This window comes from Anser cygnoides, unplaced genomic scaffold, assembly GCF_040182565.1.
Source record: "Anser cygnoides isolate HZ-2024a breed goose unplaced genomic scaffold, Taihu_goose_T2T_genome scaffold_52_1, whole genome shotgun sequence".
NCBI lineage: Eukaryota > Metazoa > Chordata > Aves > Anseriformes > Anatidae > Anser > Anser cygnoides.
The window spans coordinates 191831-210788 of NW_027103075.1; the positions used below are offsets into that span (position 1 = coordinate 191831).

At 55.2% G+C, this 18958-nt stretch overlaps 1 protein-coding gene and 1 long non-coding RNA gene across 8 annotated transcripts; both read right to left on the minus strand.

The window, feature by feature from the left end:
- Positions 1–477: 477 nt before the first annotated feature.
- LOC136789500 (heterogeneous nuclear ribonucleoprotein C) lies at positions 478–18630 on the minus strand. 7 transcript variants are annotated; one of them, XM_066989541.1, is made up of 10 exons: positions 18509–18630; positions 15841–15858; positions 12680–12726; positions 8623–8866; positions 6075–6150; positions 5846–5893; positions 4395–4555; positions 2800–2901; positions 931–1082; positions 478–813 (listed from the first exon to the last, which is right to left on the minus strand). In XM_066989541.1, exons 1-9 carry the CDS (start codon positions 18613–18615, stop codon positions 962–964), a joined length of 924 nt encoding a protein of 307 aa, XP_066845642.1. In that variant the 5' UTR covers positions 18616–18630; the 3' UTR covers positions 478–813; positions 931–961. The 7 variants fall into 7 exon arrangements, with proteins under 7 accessions (XP_066845642.1, XP_066845641.1, XP_066845644.1 ...); XM_066989540.1 differs by having other exon boundaries at positions 6036–6150; XM_066989543.1 differs by lacking the exon at positions 18509–18630 and having other exon boundaries at positions 6036–6150; positions 15841–15958.
- Positions 12870–15499, minus strand: LOC136789501 (uncharacterized). Its single transcript, XR_010828224.1, has 2 exons — positions 12965–15499; positions 12870–12934 (listed from the first exon to the last, which is right to left on the minus strand). It is a non-coding gene; the product is annotated as an uncharacterized lncRNA (long non-coding RNA).
- Positions 18631–18958: the final 328 nt, after the last annotated feature.

Below are 18958 nucleotides of genomic sequence, written 5' to 3' on the forward strand. Positions count from 1 at the left end.
GCCATCTTGTGTGGGCGTGTCCCCATGGAGGCCGCCATCTTGGGCGTGGCACAGTCACATGAAGGCAGCCATGTTGGGCGTGGCATTCACCACAGAGACCGCCATCTTGGGTGCGGCCAACCCACACGAAGGCGGCCATGTTGGGCGTGGCAAGCCCCGTGGATGCCGCCATCTTGGGTAGGCATGTCCCCCTGGGGGTGGCCATCTTGGATGGGCGTGTCCCCCATGGAAGCGGCCATCTTGTGGGATGTGTGCCAATGGCGGCCGCCATCTTGGGTGTGGCACAGTCACACGAAGTCGGCCATGTTGGGTGTGGCAAACCCCACGGGGGCAGCCATCTTGGATGGGCGTGTCCCCAATGGAAGCGGCCATCTTGGGTGTGGCACAGTCACACGAAGTCGGCCATGTTGGGCGTGGCCCGTCCCATCCCCCCCCCCGCCCTCCCCCGGGGGCGGCCATCTTGGCGGAGGCAGCCTCTCTAAAAACCATCCGTCCTTTAATCGTTAAGTCGTTAACGAGGTATCAAAATTAACAGGAGGGGGAGGGGGCGGGGGGGGGGGCGGGGCCAATTACAGGGGGCGGGGCCGAGCCGGAACTAGGGGGGGGAGGGGCGGGGTCACAACACCACGAACACGGGGGGAGGGGGAGGGGGGAGGGGGAGGGGAGGGGGGCTCCCAGCCTTCACCGTTCCCGTGTTAAGGTTTATTTTTGGGGCGAAAAGCGGCGTTTTTAGGAGTCGTCCTCGCCGTTGGCGCTGTCCCGGTCGTCCTCGCCCTCCTCGGCCTCCTTCTCGTCGCCTTTGATGGATTCCAGCTGCGGGGGGCGGGGGAAGAGGCCCAAATTTTGAGGGGGAGGACGGGATTTGGAGCGGGATTTTGGGTAGAAAAAAGGGGGATTTGGGTGAAAACGGGCGGATTCGGGGCTTCGCACCTGGTCGTCGCCCCGCTCCTCGGCGTCGTCGTCATCCAGGAGGTCGCCCTCCTCCGCCGAGTCGTCGGCCCCGGCCTCGGGCTTGGCGCCGGCCTCCTCCTTCTTGGCCGAGCCCCCGCCCTGCTCCTCCTCCGCCTTGTCGCCCTTCTGCTCTGCGGGGGGGGGGGGGGGGGGGGGGGGGGGCGTTTCGGGGGCGGGTCCCGGCGGAATCGGGGGCGGGGGGCGAGGGGAGGGGAGGGGGGAGGGAGAGGTTGGGGGGGGAGGGGGAGGTTTTGGGGGGATAAGGGGGAAAATGGGAGGAGTAACGGGGGGGGGGGGGGGGGGGAAGGACGGGGCGGCCGAAATAATGGGGGTTTGGGGAAAAATAAGGGGGAATGACCAAAATAAGGGGATTTTGGGGAAAAATGAAGCAGGAATGACCAAAATAATGGGGTTTGGGGGGAAAAAATTAATTGGGATGACCAAAATAATGGGATTTTGGGGGAAAAATGAAGTGGGGATAACCAAAATAATGGGATTTTTGGGGAAAATTAAGTGGGAATGACCAAAATAATGGGATTTTGGGGGAAAAATAAGCAGGAATGAGCAAAATAATGGGATTTTTTTGGGGAAAATTAAGTGGGAATGACGAAAATAACGGGATTTTTGGGGAAAAATTAAGTGGGGATGACCAAAATAATGGGATTTTGGGGAAATCCAGCAATAAATGAGGGGAGTAACCAAAATAATGAGATTTTGGGGAAAAAATAAGCAGGAATGACCAAAATAATGGGAATTTTGGGGGAAATTAGGCAGGAATGACCAAAATAATGGGATTTTTGAGGGGAAAATTAAGTGGGGATGAACAAAATAATGGGATTTTTGGGGAAAAATTTGGCAGGAATGACCAAAATAATGGGATTTTGGGGGGAAAAATAAGCAGGAATGACCAAAATAATGGGATTTTGGGGGGAAAAATTAAGCAGGAATGACCAAAATAATGGGATTTTGGGGGAAAAATGAAGTGGGGATAACCAAAAATAATGAGATTTTGGGGGAAATTAAGTGGGGATGACCAAAATAATGGGATTTTGGGGGGAAATTGGGCAATAAATGAGGGGAGCGACCAAAATAACGGGGTTTTTGTGGAAAAATTTGGCAGGGATGACCAAAAATAATGGGATTTTGGGGGAAAAAATAAGCGGGAACGGCCAAATAATGGGATTTTTTTGGGGAAAATTAAGTGGGAATGATGAAAATAATGGGATTTTTGGGGAAAAATTAATTGGGGATGACCAAAGTAATGGGATTATGGGGGGAATTAAGCAGGAATGACCAAAATAATGGAATTTTGGGGGAAAAATAAGCGGGGATGACCAAAATGATGGGATTTTGGGGAAAAATTTGGCAGGAACGACCAAAATAATGGGATTTGGGGGGAAAAATAAGCGGGAATGACCAAAATAATGGGATTTTTGGGGAAAATTTTGGCAGGAACGACCAAAATAATGGGGTTTGGGGGAAAAATAAGCGGGAATAACCAAAATAAGGGGATTTTTGGGGAAAATAAGCGGGAATGACCAAAATAACGGGATTTTGGGGAAAAAATAAGCAGGAGTGACCCAAATAATGGGATTTTGGGGGAAATAAATGGGAAACGAAGAATTTAAAGCAAATAATGGGGGATTTTTGGGGAAATTAAGGAATAAATGAGAGAGATGATAAAATAATGGGAATTTGGGGGGGATTAAGCAGAAATGACCAAAATAATGGGAATTTTGGGGGAAATTAGGCAGGAATGACCAAAATAATGGGATTTTTAAGGGGAAGCGGGGCCGGGGCCCCCCCGGGGGGGATTTTGGGGCGAAAAGGGGCGTTTTGGGGCCTTACTCTGCTCCTTCTCGATCTTCTCGAGGCTCTCGAGCAGCGCGTCCACCTTCTGCTTGATCTGGCTCAGCTCCTTCTTGATGGCCTGCAGGTCGTCGCCTTTCACTGCGGGGGGGGGAGAGCTCGTTAGGCTAATTAGGCTCGTTAGGCGGCTAATTAGGCTCGTTAGGCGGCTCATCAGGCTCGTTAGGCGGCTCATCAGGCCCGCGCGCTAACGAGGGGGGCCCCCCTATGCTAATGAGGGGGCGACGATCGCCTTCGCCTGCTGGCGCAGGGAGAGTAATCAGCGTTAATTACCGCCGTCGAGCTGTTAATTAGCCTCGCGTGCTAATTAGGGGTTCCTCCTACCCTTGTACGCTAACGAGGGAGCGATGATTAGCACTGTATGCTAATTAGGTGATTTAAATTAGCGTTATGTGCTAACGAGGGGCGTTAATCCCCACTGCCTGATAACAAAGGCCTGCTAATTACGCTTATATGCTAATTAGGGGATAACAATTGCCATCATATGCTTAATTGATTACCACCGCGTGCTAATTACCCTTTGTATGCTAATTAGGGGCTGCCAATCACCCCCATATGCTAATAAGGCAATGATAATTACCATTACGTGCTAATGAGGGGATATTAATTACAATTTCATGCTAACGATAGGGTATTAATTACCCTATTCTTAATGATAGGGTATTAATTACCATTCCATGCTAATGAGGGGCTGCTGATTACCTTTTGTATGTTAATTAGGGTCTGTTAACCGCCCTCATATCCCAATAAGGCAACGATAATCACCATTACATGCTAATGAGGAGTGTTAAATAGCATTTCATGCCAATGAAGGTCTGCTAATTAGGCTTGACCGCTAATGAGGGGTGCTAATTACCGTCTCATGCTAACGAGGGCCTGCTAATCACCCTTTGTATGTTAATTAGGGGCTGGTAACCAGCTTAATATGCTAATAAGGCGATGATAGTTACCGTTACGTGCTAATGATGGGCTATTAATTACCATTTTGTGCTAATGTGGGGCTGCTAATTAGGCGTGAATGCTAATGAGGGGTGCTAATTACCGTCTCATGCTAATGAGGGGCTGCTAATTACCCTCTGCGTGTCAGTTAGGTTCTGCTAACCACCCTCTTATACCAATAGGGCAACCATAATTACTATGTCATGCTAATGAGGGGCCGCTAACTACCCTTTGTATGATAATTAGGCGCTAATTACCCTTTGAATGTTAATTAGGGACTGCTACTTACCCTTTGTATGTTAATTAGGGGCTGGTAACCAGCTTAATATGCTAATAAGGCGATGATAGTTACCGTTACGTGCTAATGAGGGCTATTAATTACCATTTCGTGCTAACGAGGGGCCGCTAATTAGGCGTGAATGCTAATGAGGGGCGCTAATTACCGTCTCACGCTAACGAGGGGCTGCTAATTAGGTTCGAACGCTAACCAGGGGGTGACTTTTAGAGCGGGGGGTCCTCGGAGGAGGGCCGGGAGTGGCGCTCCCGCTCCGTCAGCTAGCCAATTAGCGGCGCTAATTAAGCGGGGGGGGCCCGAGCGGCTTTGGGGTGAATTCCGGGGAAAACGGGGCGCGCACATTTGCCGGATTTGGAGGAGGAGCCGCGCTGGCCGCTCTTGGAGTTGAAGCCGCTCTTGCCGCGCCGCGAGGTGTTGCCGGAGACCCGCTGCCGCTTGGAGGGCACCACGGCGCGCGCGATGGGCGGCGGCGGCGGCACGCGCGCCGGGTAGCTGTACATCCTGGTTTGGGGCGAAAAAGGGCGGTTTTGGTCAAAAAGGGCGGTTAACGGGCGCTCAGGGAAGGAGGGAGGGGGGGTAACGGGGTTCGGGGGGGGGGGGGGAGGGAGGGAGGGGGCTTGGGGGGAATAAGGAGAAACGAGTGGAATAACGGGATTTTTTGGGGGAATTCAGCAGGAAATGAGAAAGTTGATCAAAATAGTGGGATTTTGGGGGAAAAATGACCAGGGATGAGCAAAATAACGGGGAGTTTTGGGGGAAAAATAAGGAGGAATGATGCAAATAACGGGATTCTGGGGGGGGGGAAATTGAGGAATACGCGTGAGGGAAGTAACGGGGTTTTGGGGAAAAAGTAAGCGGAAATGAGCAAAATAAGGGGATTTTGGGGGAAAATAAGCGGGAATGAGCAAAATAATGGGATTTTGGGGAAAAATAAGCGGGAATGAGCAAAATAAGGGGATTTTGGGGAAAAATAAGCGGGAATGAGCAAAATAATGGGATTTTGGGGGAAAATAAGCGGGAATGAGCAAAATAAGGGGATTTTGGGGGAAAATAAGCGGAAATGAGCAAAATAAGGGGATTTTTGGGGGAAAATAAGCGGGAATGAGCAAAATAAGGGGATTTTTGGGGGAAATTAACAAGAAACGACCAGAATAATGGGATTTTTGCAAAAAAATAAGCGGAAATGACCAAAATAATGGGATTTTTGGGGAAAAATAAGCAGAAATGTGCAAAATAAGGGGGTTTTGGGGGAAAATTAACAAGAAATGAGCAAAATAAGGGGATTTGGGGGAAAAAAATAAGTGGAAATGAGCAAAATAATGGGAATTTTGGGGAAAATTAAGCAGGAATGATCCAAATAATGGGATTTTGGGGGGGAAATTTAGCAAGGGTGATCAAAATAATGGGATTTTGGGGAAAATTAACGAGAAATGACCAAAATAATGGGATTTTTGGGGAAAATTAACGAGAAATGACCAAAATAATGGGATTTTTGGGGAAAATTAACGAGAAATGACCAAAATAATGGGATTTTTGGGGAAAATTAACAAGAAATGACCAAAATAATGGGATTTTTGGGGAAAATTAACGAGAAATGACCAAAATAATGGGATTTTTGGGGAAAATTAACAAGAAATGACCAAAATAATGGGATTTTTGGGGAAAATTAACGAGAAATGACCAAAATAATGGCATTTTTTTGGGGAAAAGAGTGACTCGAGGAAATAACGGGGCGTTTTTTTGCTCCAAAAACCCCTAAACCGGCGAGATTTGGGGGAGTTAGGGCGTTACCTGTCGTAATAATCCCGCTGGAAGTCGTAATCCAAGTCGAAGGAGGACCTGAAAAAAAATAGTTATTTTTTCTTTCGGGGGCGTTTTTGGGGATTTTTCCGGTTTTTCGGGGGAAATTTTTTCGGGGGGCGGGGGAGGGGATCGGGGGGGCGTTTTGGGGAAAAAAGAGTAAAAAAAAGGGGGGCCCGACCTGACGAGGGGGGCCGGAGAAGGTGGGGCTGCTACTGACCCGTACATCTCCGCCGCCGAGCGCTTGACGCCCGCCTTGCCGCGGTTCACCTTGGGCTCGGCCGCCAGGTTGATGTCTGGGGGAGGGGGGGGGGCATTACCCCGCCCAGTGCCCCCCGGCCCCTCCCAGTGCCCCCCGGCCCCTCCCAGTATATCCCAGTCCCCTCCCAGTGCCCCCCGGCCCCGCCCAGTGCCCCCCCGGCCCCTCCCAGTGCCCCCCGGCCCCTCCCCAGTGCCCCCCCGGCCCCGCCCAGTGCCTCCCAGTTCCCTCCCAGTCCCCTCCCAGTGCCCCCCGGCCCCTCCCAGTGCCCCCCGGCCCCTCCCAGTGCCCCCCCCCGGCCCCTCCCAGTGCCCCCCGGCCCCTCCCAGTGCCTCCCAGTGCCCCCCAGTGCCCCCCCGGCCCCTCCCAGTGCCCCCCCGGCCCCTCCCAGTGCCTCCCAGTTCCCTCCCAGTATATCCCAGTCCCCCCAAATCCCCTCCCAGTGCCCTCCCCAGTCTACCCCAGTCCCCCTCCCAGTCCATCCCAGTCTATCCCAGTCCCCTCCCAGTCTATCCCAGTCCCCTCCCCAGTCTATCCCAGTCCCCTCCCAGTGCCTCCCAGTTCCCTCCCAGTATATCCCAGTCCCCCCAAATCCCCTCCCAGTGCCCTCCCAGTCTACCCCAGTCCCCTCCCAGTCCATCCCAGTCTATCCCAGTCCCCTCCCAGTCTATCCCAGTCCCCTCCCAGTCTATCCCAGTTCCCTCCCAGTATATCCCAGTCCCCTCCCAGTATATCCCACTCCCCCCAACTCCCTCCCAGTGCCTCCCAGTGTACCCCAGTGCCTCCCAGTCCCTCCCAGCCCCCCCAGTCCCCCACAATCCGCTCCCAGTGCCCTCCCAGTGCCTCCCAGTGCCCTCCTAGTGTCCCCCAGTCCCCTCCCAGTCCCCTCCCAGTGCCTCCCAGTCCCTCCCAGTATACCCCAGTCCCCTCCCAGTCCCTCCCAGTGCCTCCCAACCCCCCCAGTCCCCTCCCAGTTCCCTCCCAGTCTATCCCAGTACCCCCCAGTCTATCCCAGTCCCTTCGCAGTCCCCTCCCAGTGTATCCAGTCCCCACCCAGTCCCCTCCCAGTGCCTCCCAGTGCCTCCCAGTCTATCCCCGTCCCCTCCCAGTCCCCCCCAGTTCCCCTCCCAGTCCCTCCCAGTCCCCTCCCAGTCTATCCCAGTGCCTCCCAGTCCCCTCAAACCCCCTCCCAGTCTATCCCAGTCCCCTCCCACTCTATCCCAGTGCCTCCCAGTCCCCCTCCCGATGTCCCCCCAGTCCCCTCCCAGTATAACCCAGTCCCCTCCCAGTCCCCTCCCAGTCCATCCCAGTCCCCCCAAACCCCCTCCCAGTGCCCCCCAGTCCCTTCCCACTCTATCCCAGTCCCCTCTCATTCTATCCCAGTCCCCTCCCAGTATATCCCAGTCTATCCCAGTCCCCTCCCAGTATTACCCAGTCCCCTCCCAGTCCCTCCCAGTATATCCCAGTCCCCTCCCAGTATATCCCACTCCCCCCAACTCCCTCCCAGTGCCTCCCAGTGTACCCCAGTGCCTCCCCAGACCCTCCCAGCCCCCCCAGTCCCCCGCAATCCGCTCCCAGTGCCCTCCCCAGTGCCTCCCAGTGTCCCCCAGTCCCCTCCCAGTATAACTCCAGTGCCTCCCAGTCCCTCCCAGTATAACCCAGTCCCCTCCCAGTCCCCTCCCAGTATACCCCAGTCCCCTCCCAGTATACCTGTCCTCTCCCAGTATACCCCAGTGCCTCCATGTGCCCCCATTACCCCCCTCCCAGCCCCTCCCAGTCCCCCCCGTCCCCTCCCAGTATATCCCAGTCCCCCCAAACCCCCTCCCAGTGCCCTCCCAGTCTACCCCAGTCCCCTCCCAGTCCATCCCAGTCTATCCCAGTCCCCTCCCAGTCCCTTCCCAGTCCCCTCCCAGTATATCCCAGTCCCCTCCCAGTCCCTCCCAGTATATCCCACTCCCTCCAACTCCCTCCCAGTGCCTCCCAGTCCCTCCCAGCCCCCCCCAGCCCCCCGCAATCCGCTCCCAGTGCCCTCCCAGTGCCTCCCAGTGCCCTCCCAGTGCCCTCCTAGTGTCCCCCAGTCCCCTCCCAGTATAACCCAGTGCCTCCCAGTCCCTCCCAGTATAACCCAGTCCCCTCCCAGTGCCTCCCAGTCCCTCCCAGTGCCTCCCAACCCCCAGTCCCCTCCCAGTGCCCTCCCAGTCTATCCCAGTGCCCTCCCCAGTCTATCCCAGTGCCCTCCCAGTCTATCCCAGTGCCCCCCAGTCTATCCCAGTCCCTTCGCAGTCCCCTCCCAGTGTATCCAGTCCCCACCCAGTCCCCTCCCAGTATATCCCAGTCCCTCCCAGTGCCTCCCAGTCCCCCCCAATCCCCTCTGAGTCCCCTCCCAGTCCCTCCCACTCCCCTCCCAGTCCCTCCCAGTCCGCTTCCAGTATAACCCAGTCCCCTCCCAGTGCCCCCCAGTTCCCTCCCAGTATAACCCAGTCCCCTCCCAGTCTGACCCAGCGCTCACCCAGCACCTGCCCGGCGATCATGCGGCCGTCCTCGCCGGCGACGGCGGCGCGGGCGTTGCGCTCGGCGACGAACTGGACGAAGGCGAAGCCCTTGTGCACGGAGCAGCCGACGATCTTGCCGTACTTGGCGAAGATGGCCTCCACGTCGCTCTTCTTCACCACCAGCGTGTTGAGGTTCCCGATGAACACCCGCGAGTTGAGCGAGCGCGGGTCCGTCTTGTTCGTCACGTTGCTCGCCATCGCCTGCAGGAAACGGGGGCGGGGGGGAGAAGGGGGGGGGCGTGACGTCAGCAGGGGGGTGTGACGTCATGGGGGGGTCGTGGGGGGGGCAGGGAGGTCGGTGAGGGAGGGGGGGGGGGCGTGGGGGAGGTTGGTGGGGGAGGGGAAGGGGATGGGGAGGGGAAGGGGTGGGGAGGGGGAGGAGAAGGGGATGGGAAGGGTGAGGGAAGGGGAGGGGAAGGGTGAGGGAGGGGATGGGGAGGGGAAGGGTGAGGGTGGGGGGAGGGGAAGGGGTGGGGAAGGGTGAGAGAGAGAAGGGGGAGGGGGAGGGAAGGGGATGGGGAGGGTGAGGGTGTGGGAGAGGGGATGGGGAGGAGAAGGGTGAGGGAGGGGGAGGGGAAGGGGAGGGGAAAGGTAATGGGAAGGGGGAAGGGAAGGGTGAGGAAGGGGGAAAGGGAGGGGATGGGGAGGGGAAGGGAAGGGAATGGGGAGGGGGAGGAGAAGGGGATGGGAAGGGGTGAAGGAGGGGGGAGGGGAAGGGTGAGGGAGGGGGAGGGGATGGGGAGGGGAAGGGTGAGGGTGGGGGGAGGGGAAGGGGTGGGGAAGGGTGAGAGAGAGAAGGGGGAGGGGAGGGAAGGGGATGGGGAGGGTGAGGGAGGGGGAGGGGAGGGGGAAGGGTGAGGGTGGGGATGGGGAGGAGAAGGGTGAGGGAGGGGGAGGGAAGGGGAGGGGAAAGGTAATGGGAAGGGGGAAGGGAAGGTGAGGAAGGGGGAAAGGGAGGGGATGGGGAGGGGAAGGGTGAGGAAGGGGGAAAGGGAGGGGATGGGGAGGGGAAGAGTGAGGGAGGGAGAGGGGAAGGGGAGGGGAGGGGGAGGGGCAGGGAGGGGGAGGGGAAGGGTGAGGGAGGGTGAGGGGGTGGGGAGGGGAAAGGTAATGGGAAGGGGGAAGGGAAGGGTGAGGAAGGGGGGAAAGAGAGGGGATGGGGAGGGGGAGGGATAGGGGATAGGGGAGGGGAAGGGATGGGGAGGGGGAGGGAGAGGGAGGGGGACGGGGAGGGGAAAGGTAATGGGAAGGGGGAGGGGAAGGGTGAGGAAGGGGGGAAAGAGAGGGGATGGGGAGGGGGAGGGAGGGGAAGGGGAGGGGAAAGGTAATGGGAAGGGGAGGGGAAGGGTGAGGAAGGGGGAGGGGAAGGGGAGGGGGAAGGGGCAGGGGAGGGGAAGGGTAATGGGAAGGGGGAGGGGAAGGGTGATGGGGACGGGGGAGGGGATGGGGTGAGGGAGGGGAAAGGGGAGGGAGGGGGAGGGTGAGGAGGAGGAGAAGGGGGAGGGGAGGGGAGGGGAAAGGGGGAGGGGAAGGGGGCGGGGCCAAAGGGGGCGGGGCCAAAGGGGGCGGAGCCAAGGGGCGAGGAGGGAGGGGAGGGAGATGGAGGGGGCGGAGCCCGAGCTCGTTAGCGGCGCTAATGAGAGGGGGGGCCTGGGGGAGGGGGGCGGGGCTCGGCCTGGGGGCGGGGCTCGTTACCGGCGCTCGTTAGCGCCACTAATTAGGGCATGGGGGGGTCTAATTAGGGTTGGGGGCCGCTAATTAGGGTTTGGGGGCCGCTAATTAGGGTCTAATTAGGTCCCCTTGCTCGTTAAGGCCACTAATTACCCCAACTAATTAAGCCCCAGAGCTCCACCCCCCGTTAGCTAATTAGCAGGATGGGTCCTTAATTAGGGTTGGGGGTAATGAGGGGCTCAGCACCCTCCCGTGTTAATGAGGGGCAGCTAATTAACACTGGGTGCTAATGAGGGGCTGTTAATTACCGCTATATGCTAATGCGTTGACGATAAAGACCATTATATGCTAATGAGGGTGTTAATTACCCCTGCATACTAATTAGGGGCTGCTAATTGGACTTGAGTGTTAATGAGGACAACTCCAATTACCTTTGTATGCTAATTAGGGGGCAGTAATCACCTTCATGTGCTGATGAGGGGCATTGTATGCTAATTGTATGCTAATGAGAGTGTTAATTACCACTGCGTGTTAACGATAGGCTGCTAATTACCCTTGTATGCTAATCAGAGGGGTTCCCCTACCCTCATATGCTAATGAGGGGAGCAATAATTACTATTATGTGCTGATTATGGAGATCATAATTAGCATTATATGCCAATGAGGTGCTGCTAATTACACACTAATTAGAGAATAACAATTGACGTTATGTGCTAACGAGGGTCTTAATTACCGCTGCACGTTAACGAGGGGCCGCTAATTACCCTTTGTGTGTTAATTAGGGTCCGATAACCACCCTCGTATGCTAATAAGGCGATGCTAATTACCGTTACGTGCTAATGACAGACATTAATTACCGCTTTATGCTAATGAGGAGTGTTTAATTACTGTTCCATGCTAACGAGGGGCCGCTAATTACCCTCATCTGCTAATGAGGGGGGTGAAATTTGGAGGGGGGTCCTTTAATGACCACCTGGGGGCACTCACCTCGTTGTTAATTAGTGGCGCTAATTAGCGCGGGCATTAATTAAGAAGGTCACCAGGGAGCGATTAATTAGGAGGGGATGAAGTGGGGGGGGGAGGGGTAATTGGGGGGGGGGGGGGGGGCCCCCGGAGGGCGCTGCGAGGGGCGGGAGTGGCGCCCCGCCCCCCCCCCATGAGCGGCGCTAATTAGCGGCGCTAATTGGGCGGGGGGGGGAAGGGCCAAGGGGGGGGCCCCCCCTCTTACCGTGGCCGGGGGTCCGGGGGTGTCCGTGGGTCCGTGGGGAGGGGGGCGGGGTGGGGGCCCCCCCCCATCGGCGCGGAGGGGGCGGGGCTTAAGGGGAGGGGGCGGGGCTTAAGGGCGAGGGGGCGGGGCTTAAAAATCGGGGACCGACCAACGACGACCGTGGGGGGGGGGGGGGGGTTTGGGGGGGGGGGGGGTTGGGGGGGGTGAGAGAAAATAGAGAGAGAAGGAGCGAGGGCGATGGGGGGGGGGGGGGAATAAAAAAATCGGGGGAAAAATAATCCGGAAAGGAAAATTTGGGGAAAAAAATCGAAATTTGAAAATAAAAAAATCAAAATTTAAAAATAAAAAATCAAAATTTAAAAACAAAAAATCAAAATTTAAAAACAAAAAAGCAAAATTGAAAAATAAAAAATGAAAACTCAAAAACAAAAAATTTTAAAAACAAAAAAGCAAAATTGAAAAATAAAAAACAAAATTTGAAAACAAAAAAGCAAAACTTAAAAATAAAAAATAAAATTTAAAAATAAAAAACAAAATTAAAAAAAAACAGAATTTAAAAATAGAAAAGCAAAACTTGAAAATAAAAAACAAAATTTAAAAACAAAAAAGCAAAAACTTTAAAAAAGCAAAATTTAAAACAAAAAAGCGAAAGTGAAAACAAAAAAGCAAAAGTCCGAAACGAAAAGCAGAATTTACAAAGAAAACCGAAAACGTCAAAACAAAAAATGGAAATTCAAACTAAAAACAGAAAGTCCAAAGCAAAAACCCAAATTTGAAAAGAAAAACAATCAAGAAAAACAGAAAAACAAAAAAAACAAAATTTAAAAATAAAAACCAAAATTTAAAAACAAAAAACCAAAAAAATAAAAACCAAAAACCAAAATTAAAAACAAAACCAAAAAATTTAAAAACAAAAACCAAAAACTAAAATTTAAAAATAAAAAAATAAAAACAAAACCAAAATTTAAAAAAAAAACCAAAATTTAAAAACAAAAACCAAAATTTAAAAAAAAAAACCAAAATTTAAAAACAAAAAACCAAAATTTGAATGTGAAAATTAAAAAAAAACGAGAGGAATTGTGAAAAAGGAGTGAAAAGGAGGAAAAATCACCGACTTCCGGAGGCGCAAAACAGCCGAGGAGCAACCGGGTCCCGCTCTGCGCTGGGGAGGAAAAACGGGGCAGGGTTTTTGGGGGGTTTCGGCCTTTTTTGGGCAATTTGCCCTATTCTTCGCTTCCCTGGCCTCCCTCGCCTGCTTCCGGCCTCCATTTTCGCCTTTCTGGCCTCTTTTTGCCTTTTGACCTCTTTTTGCCTTTTCGCCCTCTTTTTGACCTTTTCTACCTTTTTCGGCCTCTTTGACCTTTTTCGGCCTCTTTTTTGGCCTCTCTGACCTTTTCGGCCTCTCTCACCCTTTTCTGCCTCTTTTTTGCCCTCTTTTATCTTTTTTACCCCTTTTTTTTGCCCTTTTTGGCCTCATTTCTGACCTCCGCCACCTCTCTTTGGCCTCTTTTCCTCTGGCCTCCCTAATTTGGCCTCTTTTTGGCCTTTTCGGCCTCTTTTTTCCCCGGCCTCTCTTATTTGGCCTTCTTCAGCTCTTTTTCGGCCTCTTTTTTTGCTTTCAGCCTCCAACTTTTGGCCTTTTTGGCCTTCTTTTTGCTTTTGGCCTCTAATTTCTGGCCTTTTTGGCCCCCAGTTCTTGGTCTCTATTTTTATGGCCTCCGGTTTTTGGCCTTTTGACCTCCTTTTGGCCTCTTTTTTGGTTTTGGCCTCCGCTTTCTGGCCTTTTTGACCTCTCTTTTGTTTCTATCCTCTAACTTTTGGTCTTTTTGGCCTCCTTTTTTTGGATTTGGCCTCTAGTTTTTGGCTTCTTTTTCTTTACGGCTTCTGATTTTTTGTGGTTTTCACCTGCTTTTGCTGTTGGCCTCCAATTTTCGAACTTTCTGACCTCCTTTCGGCCTTTTTTTTTGTTTCTGGCCTCTAATTTTGGGTCTTTTGGGCATCTTTTTTTGTTTTGGTTTCTAGTTTTTGGCCTCTTTTTTGTCTTTGGCCTCCAATTTTTGGTCTTTTCAGTCTTCTTGGTTTTGGCCTTTAAGTTTTTGGCCTCTTTGTCCGTCTTTGGCCTCCAATTTTTGGCCCTTTTGGCCTCTTCTTCGCCTCTTTTATTTTGGCCTCTAGTTTTTGGCCTCTTTTTTCTTTATGGCCTCCACTTTTCAGCCTTTTGACCTCCTTCTTGCTTCTGGCCTCCAATTTTTGGCCTTTTTGACCTCTTTTTTCCCTCTTTTTTGTTTTTGGCCTCTAATTTTTGGCCTTTTTGGCCACTCTTTTGTTTCTGGCCTCAAACTTTTGGGCTCTTTGGCCCCTACTTGCCTTTTCTTGGCCTTTTGGCCTCCTTTTGTTTCCGGCCTCAAACTTTTCGGCCTTTTCGGCCTCTGTTTGCCTTTTCTTGGCCTTCTTTGGCCTCTTTTTGTTTTTGGCCTCTACTTTTTGGCCTTTTCGGCCTCTATTTGCCTTTTCTGGCCTCTTTTTTGTTTTTTGACCTCCTATTTTTGGCCTTTTTGACCTGTTTTTCTGTTTTGGCCTCTGGTTTTTGGCCTCTTTTTCCGTTTTGCCCTCTCGCTTTTGGCCTTTTTGGCCTCTATTTGTCTGTTTTTGACCTTTTTGGCCTCTTTTTTTGTTGTCGGCCTCTACCTTTTGGCCTTTTTGGCCTCTACCTGCCCTTTTTTGGTCTCTTTTTTGTTGTCGGCCTCTAACTTTTGGCCTTTTCGGCCTCTACATGCTCTTTTTTGGCCTTTTTGGCCTCTTTTTTGTTGTCGGCCTCTAACTTTTGGCCTTTTTGGCCTCTACCTGCCCTTTTCTGACCTCTTTTTGTTTTCAGCCTCTAACTTTTGGCCTTTTTGGCCTCTTTTTGTTGTCGGCCTCTAACTTTTGGCCTTTTCAGCCTCTACCTGCACTTTTTTGGCCTCTTTTTGCTGTCAGCCTCTAACTTTTGGCCTTTTCGGCCTCTATTTGTCCTTTTTTGGCCTCTTTTTTGTTTTCGACCTCTAACTTTTGCCCTTTTCGACGTCTACCTGCCCTTTTCTGGCCTTTTTGGCCTCTTTTTGTTTCCGGCCTCTAACTTTTGCCCTTTTCGGCCTCTACCTTCCCCTTTTTTGGCCTTTTTGGCCTCTTTTTGTTGTCGGCCTCTACCTTTTGGCCTTTTTGGCCTCTACCTGCCCTCTTCTGACCTCTTTTTTGTTTTCAGCCTCTAACTTTTGGCCTTTTTGGCCTCTTTTTTGTTGTCGGTCTCTAACTTTTGGCCTTTTCAGCCTCTACCTGCCCTTTTTTGGCCTCTTTTTGCTGTCAGCCTCTAACTTTTGGCCTTTTTGGCCTCTACCTGCCCTTTTTTGGCCTCTTTTTTGTTGTCGGCCTCTAACTTTTGGCCTTTTCGGCCTCTACCTTCCCCTTTTTTGGCCTTTTTGGCCTCTTTTTTGTTGTCGGCCTCTACCTTTTGGCCTTTTTGGCCTCTACCTGCCCTTTTCTGGCCTCTTTTTTGTTGTCGGCCTCTAACTTTTGGCCTTTTCGGCCTCTACCTGCCCTTTTTCTGGCCTTTTTAGCCTCTTTTTTGTTTTCGGCCTCTAACTTTGGCCTTTTCGGCCTCTACCTTCCCCTTTTTTGGCCTTTTTTTTGTTTTCAACCTCTAACTTTTGGCCTTTTCGGCCTCTACCTTCCCCTTTTTTGGCCTTTTTGGCCTCTTTTTTGTTTTCGGCCTCTAGCTTTTGCCCTTTTTGGCCTCTACCTGCCCTTTTTTGGCTTTTTCGGCCTCTTTTTTGTTTTCGGCCTCTAACTTTTGGCCTTTTCGGCCTCTACCTTCCCCTTTTTTGGCCTTTTTGGCCCCTTTTTGTTGTCGGCCTCTAGCGGCCTCTACTTTTGGCCCTTTCGGCCTCTCTCTGGCCTCTACTTGCCCTTTTTTCGGCCTCTTTTCGCCCTTTTTGCCCTCTCCGAGCTCTTTTCCCTCCTCCTCGCCTCTCCCTGACCTCCCTCTTTTGAACAGCCTCGCCCCTCCTTTAGGAAAAACCGCTGAGAAAAAATAAAAAATAAAAAATAAAAAAATAAAAAAATAAAAAACGGGTTAAAAAGCCCCCCGCGCCCCAACCCCCGGCTCCCGCTCTCCCCCCCCCGCGGCCACACCGGCGGTTGTTTTTTGGGGCGAAAAGGGGGGGGAAAAGGGCAAAATTGAGGGGGGGTAGGGGAAAGGTTCAAGGGGGGGGGGGCACGAGGGGGGGACACGGTCACTTACTGTGGCTGGCGGCTCAAAAAATGGCGCTGCAAGGGAGAAAAACACAACGGCAACAGCCCGGGTTAGGACGGTCCCCGAAAAGCCCTTTTTCCCCTCAAAACGGTGCCGGGGGGGGGGTTAAAACGTGAAGCGGGGCGGGGGTAAAATCGCTAAGGGTGGGAGGGGGGGGAGGGGGAGGGAAGGGGGTTTTGGGGGGGGGTTTTGGGGTTTTTTTTTTTTAGGGGGGGGGGCCAGGCGAAGCTGGGCTCCGGGGTGTCGGCCTCGCTGCCCCTGCGGAAGGAGAAGGGAGAGGCGTGAGTCAGGTGGGGGGGGGCCGGCCGCGGGGGCCCCCCCCCGCCGCCCCGCCGCCCCCGGGGGGTCGCACGCGCGCGTCGTCTGCGGCCGGCGTCCCGAGAGAGCGAGAGAGCATCCCCCCCCCCCCCCCCCGGGGGGGGCGGGCGGGCGGTGCGCCGGGGGGGTTATAGGGAGATGGGGGGGGGGGAGATGGGGTTATGGGGGAAATGGGGGGGTTGCAGGGGGGTTATAGGGGGAAATGGGGGGTTGCGGGGGGGGGTTATAGGGGAAATAGGGTGCGGGGGGGTTACGAGAGGGGGGTTATAGGGGAAATGGGGGGGGTTATAGGGGAAATGGGGGGGTTACGGGGGGTTATAGGGGAAATGGGGGGTTACGGGGGGTTATAGGGGAAATGGGGCGGGTTGGGGGGTAAGGGGGAATGGGGGGGTTATGGGGGAAATGGGGGGGTTACGGGGGGGGTAAAGGGGGGAATGGGGGGGTTACAGGGGGGTTATAGGGGAAATGGGGTGGGTTGGGGGGGTTATGGGGGAATTGGGGGGTTATGGGGGAATGGGGGGGGGGTTATGGGGGGGGGGGGTTACGGGGGGAATTTGGGGGGTTGGGGGGTTAGAGACGAAATTGGGGGGTTAGGGGTGTTAATGAGGGATTAGAGGGGAAAATGGGGGTTACGGGGGGGGCTGTGGGGGAAATGGGGGGGTTTGGGGGGAAATGGGGGGGGGTTAGAGAGGGAAATTGGGGGTTATGGGGAAACTGGGGGTTTAGAGGAGAAAATGGGGGGAAATGGGGGAGTTAAAGGGGGAAATGGGGGTTATGGGGGGGCTGTGGGGGAAATTGGGGGGGGGTTTGGGGCGTTAGTGAGGGATTAGAGAGGGAAATGGGGGGGTTGCGGGGGGGGGGTGGGGGGTTAGAGGGGGGAAATGGGGGGTTATGGGGGGGGTTAAAGGGGGAAATGGGGGGCGTTATGGGGGGGTTAAAGGGGAAATGGGGGGGTTATGGGGGAAATTGGGGGGAAATGGGGGGTTATGGGGGGGCAATGAGGGGTTAGAGGTGGAAATGGGGGGGTTATGGGGGAAACTGGGGGTCATCGGGGGGTTAATAAGGGGTTAGAGGGGGAAAATGGGGGGGGGGTTACGGGGGAAAATCGGGGGTTAGAGGAGAAAATGGGGGGGTTATGGGGGGGTAAAGGGCAGTTAGAGGGGGAAATGGGGGGGTGGGGGGGGGGTTAATGGGGAGTTAGAGAGAGAAAATGGGGGGTTAGAGGGGGGGGGGTGGGGGGGGTTAGAGGGGGAAAATGGGGGGGTTAGAGGGGAAAATGGGGGGCTGGGGGGACGTGGGGGGGGTGACGGGGTTAGGGGGAAACGGGGGGTTAGAAGGGGGTTGGGGGGGCAATAGGGGGGTTAGAGAGGGAAACGAGGGGGTAAGGGGGGTTAGGGGGAAAGGGGGTGAAGTTGGGGGGTACTGGGGGAAATGGGGGGGCTATGGGGGAAAATGGGGGGGCTTATGGGGGGGCTAGAGGGTGAATTGGGGGGTTTAGGGGGAGTTATGGGGTGAAACGGGGGGGGTTGGGGGGGGGGAATTAGGGGGCTTAGACGGTGAAATGGGGGGGCTATAGGGCGAAACGGGGGGGTTGGGGGGATTAAAGGGAGAAACGGGGGGGTCGGGGGGCAAATGGGGCGTCTGGGGGGGTAAATGGAGAGTTTGGGGGGGTAAATGGGGGGGGGGGGGGGGTCTGGGGGGCAAATGGGGGGGTCGGGGGGGGGAAATGGGGGAGTACACGGGTGTCTGGGGGGGTTTTGGGGGGAGGGGGTTTATTTGGAGGGGGTCCCCTCGGCGCTCGGAGCCTTCCCCTGCAAAAGAAACGGGGCCGGGAAGGGGGGGGGGAAGAGCGGGGGCAGGAAAAGGGGGGGGGGGGGCTCCAAAATTTAGTGTGGGGGGGGTTAAAAAACGGGGGGAGGAGCCGAGCCCCGCCCCCAGCCAGGCCCCGCCCCCTTTCTCCTCACAGAGCCGCCCCCCCCCCCCCCCCCCCCCCCCCGAAGGCCTCAGCGGGCTTTGAGCGGCCTTATCGCGGCCGTGTCGCGCCGCTATCGCGATATATCCCCTTTTTATGCCCCCCCCTCGGCCTTATTCCCCCCCCCTCCCCGGCCTCGATCCCCGCTCCTCCCCCCTCAGCCTCGGCCCCGTCCCCCTCAGCGCCGCTCCCCCCCCCCCCCCCCCCCCCTCAAAGCCCCGTGAGGGCGAATAAAAACCCAAAACCCCTCAGATTTGCCCCAAAATCGTTTCGGGGACCCCCCCGAAGCCCCCCGGCCCCTCAGCGGCGGCCTCACCCCTGGGCCCCGCCGCTCCGCCGCCGCCGCCGCCGCCGCCGCCTGCTCACAAAATGGCGCCCGCGCCGCCCTCTGCGCCGCTCCGGCCGGGAGCCCGCGGCCCCGCCCCCTTTCCCCTCAGGACGCGCGGCGATTGGCTGAGCGCGGCGCCAATCATCCCGGCGGCCAATGGGAGGGGCGGGGAGGAGGGAGAGCGAGGCGAAGCGCGGGAGGAGGGCTGAGGGGGAGAGACTGCGGTGGGGGTCGGCGCGGGGATTGGGCGGCGGGGCTGCTCGTCAGGCGGGTTAGCCAATAGGAAGGGAGAGCGGTGGGGAGGGCCCGCCTCTTGGCTCGAAGGGAGGGGGGAGGCCAACGGGCTGAGGCGGCGGGAGGGCGGGCCCTCGGCGGAACGCGCGCTGTGATTGGCTGACGCTTCAAGAACGCCGCGACGCGATTGGCCGGCGGCCCTGTCACTCCCCCCTCCCTCCCCGAGCGGTCTCCTCAGGTGCGCCCCCCCCCCC

Coding starts and splice junctions, on each gene's coding strand:
- LOC136789500 (XM_066989540.1), bottom strand. CDS start 18,615: ATGATTGGCGCCGCGCTCAGCCAATCGCCGCGCGTCCTGAGGGGAAAG. Junction 6,151..8,622: donor GATCGCCGGGCAGGTGCTGG/GTGAGCGCTGGG, acceptor CCCCTCCCCCAG/ACATCAACCTGGCGGCCGAG. Junction 2,902..4,394: donor CTCCTCCAAATCCGGCAAAT/GTGCGCGCCCCG, acceptor CCCCCCCCGCAG/TGAAAGGCGACGACCTGCAG.